This window comes from Oncorhynchus tshawytscha, linkage group LG29 (assembly GCF_018296145.1).
Source record: "Oncorhynchus tshawytscha isolate Ot180627B linkage group LG29, Otsh_v2.0, whole genome shotgun sequence".
NCBI lineage: Eukaryota > Metazoa > Chordata > Actinopteri > Salmoniformes > Salmonidae > Oncorhynchus > Oncorhynchus tshawytscha.
In genome coordinates, this window is record NC_056457.1 from 15,960,705 (window position 1) to 15,970,278 (window position 9,574).

General features: G+C 41.9%; 1 protein-coding gene across 1 annotated transcript; it reads right to left on the reverse strand.

The window, feature by feature from the left end:
• Window positions 1-1,806: 1,806 nt before the first annotated feature.
• On the reverse strand, window positions 1,807-7,746 carry pigm (phosphatidylinositol glycan anchor biosynthesis, class M). The gene is made up of 5 exons (XM_024392797.2): window positions 6,882-7,746; window positions 4,666-5,204; window positions 4,191-4,449; window positions 3,758-3,859; window positions 1,807-2,134 (listed from the first exon to the last, which is right to left on the reverse strand). Exons 1-5 carry the CDS (start codon window positions 7,062-7,064, stop codon window positions 1,967-1,969), a joined length of 1,251 nt encoding a protein of 416 aa, XP_024248565.1. The 5' UTR covers window positions 7,065-7,746; the 3' UTR covers window positions 1,807-1,966.
• Between the last annotated feature and the right edge of the window lie 1,828 nt (window positions 7,747-9,574).

Genomic DNA, 9,574 nt, shown 5'->3' on the forward strand with positions numbered 1-9,574 from the left:
GGGTAAAATCTCATTCTTATTGGCTGGGGCTGAAATTGTTGCGTTCATATTTTTGTTCAGTATAATAAGCTACCATGACATTAATTAGCATGTAATGGTGGCACATACAGCAAGTAGTATGCAGTTGCACCATTAGCTAGCTGTCACTGAGAAACAAAGGGACTATATGAGAGAATGAGTTGTGTGCTACACATCATCCCTCCAGCTACAATAGTACATCACTATCTGTGATAATAGCATCAGAGTCACTTAGCATTCAAGGATATAAAAGATCCAAGTCTGTCAGAGACACACCCTTTTGCGGTGATACGAGAGTAAATGCGCTGTATAGAAGTTAACATGTTTAATCCTAAACCTTGTCAGCACACAGGCGACCTTGTGACACGACATCTGACGGACTGCGCATGACTGACTGCGCAGAGGAGGCTGTGCAATTCAGTGCAGCAGAGAGAAAGGCATGGGGCTCTGGGCAACAATGACGCAAAGGAGAACCTTTGATGTGCATTGACAGCTGTATAGAGGAGGGGGAGGAGGATGAGGAGGTTGATCCATGGAGACCAATGAGACCTTAATCCTTTTCCAGCGAGGGTTGCGTGACCGGTTCGCCCCCACTAGTCATTACTCCCTACACCATTGGCTCTAATTGGTCACACCCACCGCCCCTCCCGTCTTGTCGTTGGTCTTGATGAGCAAGGACCTTGGGGATGATGTCACAACCCCAGACTCCAGCAGATGGGAGCTAGTCACGCAACCCACCCAAGGGCCTGGAGTAAATGTGTCAGTGCTTAAAGAGAGCCCTCATTACCAGGTAAACACGGTAGATTAAAGGAACCGAACTTAGTGTTTCCCTATTGAGCAGGATGTTTTGTGCGTTGAGGAGGAGGTTCAACTAGGCGAGGCGGCTAAATGAAACAGCATTGGAGACGTATTGGGTGCGGGTTAGGTTTGGCTGGTGGGTGGGTGTGGAGCTGGAGAGAGGGCACTGAGTGCAATAGGTGTGACTCATGATGTGGGAATGCAAACTCACAGCCAAGTCACGCACAAGCATGAACACACACACACAACTCTGTTAGGGGTCACTAAGTCAGCGGTCATAACCCAAGGGATGGAGTGTAAACTCACCCTTGCTTGTGCCTCATTCATGACCTTCTGGCATTTTGGCCCTTGTTCTACTTAGAGTAAGATGAACTCGTGGATACCATTTTTATGCATCTGTGTGCAGTATGAAGGAAGTTTGCGGTAGTTTCACGAGCCAATGCAAATGACTGGAAGTCTACAGGTACAGTAGCATTGCTCGTGAAACTAACGCTAAGCCAGCAGAGACATAAATGACATATACGAGTTCATCTGACTCTGGGTAAGTAAAATTGAAATGGGCTGAAATAACAGAATCTCACAGTCTCTCTTTAAACAATATGTAGAAGGCAAAGATAGAGCAGAATTATAAAATAAGAATCTCCATGATCTTAAAGTAACAAATAACAGCAGACATTATTGTTTGTCTTCAAGTTGTGTTCATGGCTGAATTCCTTGACTATGATGGGGGCATTTGAGGATAGAGCCTCTTTTAGTGCCGTTATCAGCTAAATGCTGCCACCTTCTGATACGTTTTATTTAAAAGGCACCCTGCTTTATTTCTATGTACTATATTCACTTAGTTCACTACTGGGTAGAAAAAGCTGTTAAGCCTGTATAAATTCTGCAAAATGGTGTACGTACAGTTTCAAAATATATATATAAATGTTTTACCAAACTGAAACATCAACGACCAATATACAATATCATCCATTGAATAGACATCCCATGCCAGGTATTTTTGTTTTTATATATACAAAATTCCCATATAGACAAAATAACAATTGCATTGCAATTATCAGCAACTAAGTTGTCTACTAGTGAAATGTCTTCACTTGATCCCTTACATCCAAGGAGTGTAGAATTAAGTGTTCAAGTAGTTGTCCAGATATCACTCTGCTTTCAATCTCTGTGTAGTGTCTGATGGATTGTAATGGGTTATAATCTGTACCATTATGAATGAGTTAATGATCAAGAACATCAGTCCAGCCAGCCAAATGAGCAGAAAGGTGTTGTATCCCTCAAACTCCAGGTAGTACGCAGGGGCCAACCATATACCCTGAGACAAAAGAAGAAAACATTCCCTAAATACATTTTCCTAAGTATATTGCCTATACAACTTCAATGACAAGTCATTTTATATGATGCAAGCTATAATCTGACACATTATGTATTCTTTTTATAAATATTATAATGACTAACTTTGGGGGAATTTTTGAGCTACTGTTTCATTTGATAATATTGGAGCCATGTTGGTTAGTCTGGTAATACTGTATAGAGTACGTTAGATTGGGTCTCTTTTTGAAGCCCTTTATGTTCATATAATGGGACTGTAACCAGGTTTCCATCCAACCTTTTTGTGCAAGTAAAGTACGTCGGATAAGAAATGTCACTACAGACTTGATGGAAACAGCTAATTTTGTCGACAAAACAAAATACGCTAGAGAAAGTGGGATCTTTATTTGTGTCTGTAAAATTCAGTTGTGTAAAGTACTTAAGTAAAAATAATTGAAAGTACTATATAGGTAGTTTTTTAGGGGAATCTGTACTTTACTATTTAAATTTGACTACTTTTACTTCACTGCATTCCTTAAGAAAATATTGTATTTTTAATCCATACATTTTCCCTGACACCCAAAAGTACTCGTTACATGTTGAATGCTTACCAGTACAGGAAAATGGTCCAATTCACACACTTATCAACAGAACATCCCTGGTCATCCCTACTGCCTCTGATCTGGCGTACTCTAAACACACATGCTTCGTTTGTAAATGATGTCTGAATATTGGAGTGTGCCCCTGGCTAGCCGTAAAAATTATATATATATATATATATTTTTTTTTAAATGGTGCTCTCTGGTTTGCTTAAAATAAGGAATGTAATTATTTATACTGTTACTTTGAATACTTAAGTATTTTTTACAATTACATTTCCTTTTGATACTTAAGTATATTTTAAACCAAATACTTTTAGACTTTTACTCAAGTAGAATTTTACTGGGTGACTTTTACTTTACTTGAGTCATTTTCTATTAAGGTATCTATACTTTTACTCAAGTATAACAATTGGGTACTTTTTCCACCACTGGTAAAATTAATTGTGTGAGAAATGGCAGTGGAAAGACTTTTATGTGCAAATATTGATATAATAGCCGTCATATCGAAGTAAACTAGCTCTGACTGGGAAAAATGTTAGTGAACGGAATTAAGTCAGAAACTCTGTCATCTCTGTAGAGAACTTTCCGACCTTAATACATCTGAATTCATGTCCCCCCCCCCATTTTTCCATAATAGCCTCATCTCATTGTGTAGGGCAGGCTATACCCGCACTGTATCTACGAGCTGTTGGCTAGAGCGCACGTCCCAATACCAGAGGGAACATTCACTATATTACGTAACATTTTTGGTGACAAAACCCTCAGAGTTGAAAATGTGAGGAAAACCCATTTAACTTGGATTTTTTTTTTTAATTCGGTAAATGGGAATTTAATGTGAAATAAATGTTTATGTGAACCACGTCAACACGCACAGCCTTTTATCTGCAACATGTCAATTTGATGGAAACATATCTGGTGGGAAAATGTACATCGTTTTTTAATTTGGATTTTAGAATATTCACATGAAAATCTGTCGCCAGTTGGACAGAAATCTAGATACAAACAACCAATGATGCTGCACCTACCTGTCCAGCAAACCAGAGAGCCAAGAGTTCTACTCCTTGTTTTGGTGACAGGGTCAGTCGAGGTAGGACGAGAGGAAACAGACATAGATACCACAGGAAGTACTACAAAAAAAACGACACAAAACATACTATCAGCATCATAACATTCCCACAAGCTGCATTCCATGGATTTGATGTTACAGTATGCACACCCTTGGTTTTCAACCAATATAATGCAAAAAAAAAAAAAACACTGCACCAGCATGATACAGATTGGGGGAAAGGTCACATTCAACACAACAGATAACACAACACAAGTGTCATAACATTTAACCTAACATACCCTACCATCCATGTCATATCAGTGTCACAATACCATGTTAATGGGTTTAACGTTACTTAACACCTAGCAACACTTTCAAACATGATACAGATGGAGAGGTGTCATGTTCACCTGGGAAGTGCAGACTTTGTTGAAGGAGACAAAGATGGCGGTGTGGAGGAAGCAGCAGAGGGCCAGGTCTGTGTGGAAGGCCAGGGAGACCAGGAACAGCAGCAGGGCCTGGGGCAGGAAGGCAGCCAGACCCAGGGCCAGGCTCCAGGGGCTGTCTGCAGTCAGGTACAGCATGTAGAAGTAAGGGGAGAAGTTGTGGCGGATGTCCCTCCGCGTCAGGTGGTACAGGTAGGTTTCCTGGAGGAAGTCCCAGCCGTACCTGATTAGATACGGTCAAATGGGTAGAGAACAGTTATGAGGACAATTGTATTGGTAACATGATTTACCATTAGCAAACAAGCATCAAACACATGACATAACAGATTTCACAACTGACAATGAAAAGCTTTTCATGGTCAATGACCAACCGATCTTTACTAGGAGCATCGACAACAACTCAAGTATGCATTAGCCCACTGAGCTAGCCCAAACTTACATGTTATAAAACAGGACAGTCAATCCACAGAACACCACTCCGGCCACACCGGCAAACAGAAACAGCTCCTTATTCAATAGCCTGAGGGGAAACCCAAGAGCTCTCCTCCACCACCCCACTCCCCTCTCCTCCACATTCTCCTTTCTCTGTAGGGATAGGGCAATAGGCAGGGCATAAGTCACCGGGTAAATTTTCATGTGGACGGCCAGACCGTACAAGATGGCTGCCATGGGGAGCTGCCTCAGCTCCAGGCAGAGCAGTGTGGCCAGAACCAGGGCTGTTAGGACCGACTCGGCGTTGCCTCGGCTGGACACACCGGCCGGTAACGGGTTGAGTAGCCACAGGGAGCAGACACGGCAGGCAGCCTCGCAGCTAAGTCCCCGCTGGCGAAGGATAAGGTAGATCAGGTGGCCTGAGAGCACGTCGCATGTGATGAAGAGAAGCTTCCCGAAGACATGGCTGAGGTAGATGTTAGGGGTCAGGATCCATGCTAGTAGAGGGGTGTAGCGGTAGGTGGATCTGTGGTATGGAGACTGGCCCTGCAATGACAGGAGGACAGAATGTTGCAGGTTACACAACACATGTAAAAAGCACTGTTTGCTAAAGTGTAGCTTTGCAGGAACACAAACTTATCACCAGCAGGGACTCACAGCTGGTAGGTTCTCTCAAACAAAGCAAAATTCTCTCAAAATTCTCCCAAATAAAGCAAAATTCTCTCAAATAAAGATTTGGGCATGAGTAATGTAACATTGACAGATCCAACCAAAAAGTTATCCCATTGATTCTCAAGCCAGTGGATCAAGGATAAAACTATCCAGAAGATACCGACCCTACCGTTACGTTTGTTTACACTGAACTGCATTGTGCTCGCAACGCAATCATGGTTACATTAAGACACCGTGGAGCTGGCGCGAGATATGGGTCAGAAAACGTACATCAATACAGGGATGGGATATGCAACTGTACTCTAAATTTGGCCTTTATCCACACTGCTCCATCGAGAAGATTGAAATACTGCTAGTTTCTGGAACACTGCCCTATTTCGAACTCATGCTAGCCAGCTGTAGCCACAGTAGCCATTATGGAATGGCAACTTCACGTTGAACAACAAAGGAGCTGATTGGTGTCAAAGGAAGTGTCAAAGGAAGGCCCTGAAAAGATTTGTCATGGGTCCACAGATCCTCAAAAGGTTCTACAGTTGCACCATCGAGTGCATCCTGACTGGTTGCGTCACTGCCTGGTATGGCAACAGCTCGGCCTCCGACCGCAAGGCACTACATAGGGTTGTGTGTACGGCCCAGTACATCACCTGGGCCAAGCTTCCTGCCATCCAGGACCTCTATACCAGGCGGTGTCAGAGGAAGGCCCTAAAAATTGTCAAGGACTCCAGCCACTCTAGTCATAGACTGTTCTCTCTGCTACCGCACGGCAAGTGGTACCGGAGCGCCAAGTCTAGGTCCAAAAGGCTTCTTAACAGCTTCTACCCCCAAGCCGTAAGACTCCTGAACATCTAATCAAATGGCACATTGATTCTGTACCGGTACCCCCTGTATATAGCCACTCTACTGTCATTTTACTGCTGCTCTTTAATTATTTGTCATTTGTTATTTTTTACTTCACACTTATTTTCTATTTTTTCCTTAACACTTATTTTTCTTAAAACGGCATTGTTGGTTAAGGGCTTGTAAGTAAGCATTTCACTGTAAGGTTGTATTCGGCACATGTGACAAATACAATTTGATTGGCTGACACTGCCATTCCAAAATGGCTGTGGTGGCTACTGCTAGCTAGCATGAGGACGAAAAGGGTTGTTCTCTAAATTCAGATTCAAAATCAGAGACATCCTGGTACTTTGCAAGACAGGAAAAGTAGAAAACAGATCTAATTAAATATTCACGGTTGTTAAGAGAAGCCAAAGTGGCATTTTGAATTTATTTTCTTCCTATGAATTTTGCTCTATCGTTTGAACCGTTTTGGCTATACACTATTATGACCCCATTCCTGAAAGCTAGGACTCTCTGAAATATGGATGTCACAAAAAACAGTTTGGGACTTTGATTGCGTTCTGACCCCAGTGCAGCTCAGTGTAAACAAGCCTAACGGTAGGTTCGGTATCTTCTGGCAAGGAAAAAACACATTGGAATCAACACATCTCATGGCAGAACTGTCTGACAGGCATGTATATATTTATAATATTTAAGGAAATGGTAACTTACCTGCGTGATGAACTTCGACGCATCTGTAAACACGTGATAATCAACATCAGTGTATTTCACTACCATAGTTCTGTCCTGATAGACGCCAAAACTGACCATAACAAGTCGTACGAGAAACGACACAGTGAAAAGTACATTTTTATTCATAAGCTTGGACAGGACACGTTCCATGATAGAAGCCATAGCGTTAGTTGTCCAACCTGTTCGACAATAAGTCAGCTAGCAGCTAAGCTAGCTACTGTAATTAACGTTACTGTATTCATATTCCTAAGTAGGTAATGCAAGAGATAAAGCCATGCCGTGTCATTTTCTTATCATGTAGCTAGCAAGCTGACGTTAGATACATTCACATCTTACTAGATCGCTTGCCCATTTTATCAATTGTATGATACTTTTCACGATTTGACTAGCAATACAAGTTGCTGCTGCTCCTGTTGTTAACTAGGAAGTGTTTTCTTCTTCGTGTGGCTTTCCCGGCCGACTAGACGCTGTGTTGCTGCCTTTCGTAGTTTGGAGTGCAGATTGCACATTTTGGTCACAAAAAGAAAAGGGGAATGGGAAATCCTAAATTGTACCACCATCTAATCCTGCACCTATACACTATCCCCAAAAACCCAGCACCCTATCCCGCTACTTTGGCCCTAAACGATCCTACACTAGGCTGTCGGGAGGATGGCACCACCTCTCAAAACGCCCTATAGATCTACAGTAAAATCTCTCACCCCAAAATATTTCTCTGCTGCTGCAACTACCGCATCTATTTTATGTGATTTCCGCTGCATCAGTGCAGTGCAGTTGATCACCATGGCTATAAACGCAATAAATCCAACCTTACTAAAACACATCCTCTCTGGATCTCTCTCTTCAGGTGCATCAAAGCTGGGACCGAGAGACTGAAAAACAGCTTCTATCTCAAGGCCATCAGACTGTTAAACAGCCACCACTAACATTGAGTGGCTGCTGCCAACACACTGACACTGACACTGACTCAACTCCAGCCACTTTAATAATGGGAATTGATGGGAAATGATGTAAATATATCACTAGCCACTTTAAACAATGCTACCTTATATAATGTTACTTACCCTACATTATTCATCTCATATGCATACGTATCTATATCATCGACTGCATCCTTATGTAATACATGTATCACTAGCCACTTTAACTATGCCACTTTGTTTACATACTCATCTCATATGTATATACTGTACTCAATACCATCTACTGTATCTTGCCTATGCTGCTCTGTACCATCACTCATTCATATATCCTTATGTACATATTCTTTATCCCCTTACACTGTGTATAAGACAGTAGTTTTGGAATTGTTAGTTAGATTACTTGTTGGTTATTACTGCATTGTCGGAACTAGAAGCACAAGCATTTCGCTACACTCGCATTAACATCTGCTAACCATGTGTATGTGACAAATAAAATTTGATTTGATTTGATTTTCAGGCCTACTCACTGGGGGACTCCCGGCTCACCCTTGCGCTATCCTCTAATCTCTTCACTGCCTCAGTATAGAAACTTTCAGCCCCACTCGAATTTTGGCAATCTCAACCTGTCTCACAGGGCACTTCGGATCCCCAACTGTATGGGTACAGGCAGTGTTTTCTCTACCCCCAACTGTATACTCCCTCTGACTATGCCCATCTGCATATTTATCACATCACGCGATCTCAATTCTACACACTGCTGCAACATGTCCGAATCCTTGGCATCTAAAACTCCGTAGCGTTTTCGGAACATAGGCCCTCAGCATAGAAATATAGCAGTATAGCAAATATAACCTAATATGACTTTATCAGCTAGAAACTCTGTGTCAAAGCTTAACAAGACAGACGGTATTCTCATTCTCATTTATGTCTCAACAAACGGCGGGTGTCACAAACACCAGGAATATTATTTATAATTTGATTAACCTCTACACTCAACCTACCCCACTAATCACCGATTTGTGCGGTGCCCTGTTCCGGAGAGCAAACCACGCCACAGGTTTGCCGTGTGACTCGAAGAGCCCGATTCATCTAGGCGGAGGATGCACAAAAAATCTAAACAATTCTACTTCTCGAAACTTTCACAGATGTAACCATTCTCAGTTTGTGTCAAGCTGGGTAAAGGACAATGGGTAAAGGATCATTTATGTGTCAGCCAAAAAGCAGGAATCCACTCTTTCCAAAAATCTCATTCCCACTGGAATTCTGTCTATGCTTGGCTCCATTCCGTTTGATTTTAATCCTGAACAATTCCCCAGTCCTTAACAATTACAAGCTTATCTGTATTACTGTTCTGTACTTTGTCATATATTTGTAGGTTTTATGTGGACCCCAAGAAGACTAGCGGCTGCATGAGCAGTAGCTAATGGGGATCCTAATAAACTAAACTAAATACCATGAAAATATGCAGTGGTACTCAGTAATGTTTGGGGCAAATACAACACATAACACTTTGTAATCAGAACAAAAAAGTGAATTGCTTTGCCACATTGTTTGCAGTATTACTTTAGTGCCTTGTTGCAAACAGGATGCATGTTTTGGAATATTTGTATTCTGTACAGGTTTCCTTTTCATTCTGTCAATTCGGTTAGTATTGTGGAGTAACTACGTCATTGATCGTTCCTGTTTTCTCCTATCACAGCCATTAAACTCTGTAATCGTTTTAAGTCATCGTTGGCCTCATGGTGAAAT

Bases quoted from the DNA above. Each gene is read 5' to 3' on its own strand.
- pigm (XM_024392797.2), bottom strand. From the start codon at position 7,064: ATGGCTTCTATCATGGAACGTGTCCTGTCCAAGCTTATGAATAAAAAT. The intron at 5,205-6,881 runs GTAAGTTACCAT...CTGTCATTGCAG, and splicing joins CGTCGAAGTTCATCACGCAG to GGCCAGTCTCCATACCACAG. The intron at 3,860-4,190 runs GTGAACATGACA...TTTTTTTTGTAG, and splicing joins ACAAAGTCTGCACTTCCCAG to TACTTCCTGTGGTATCTATG.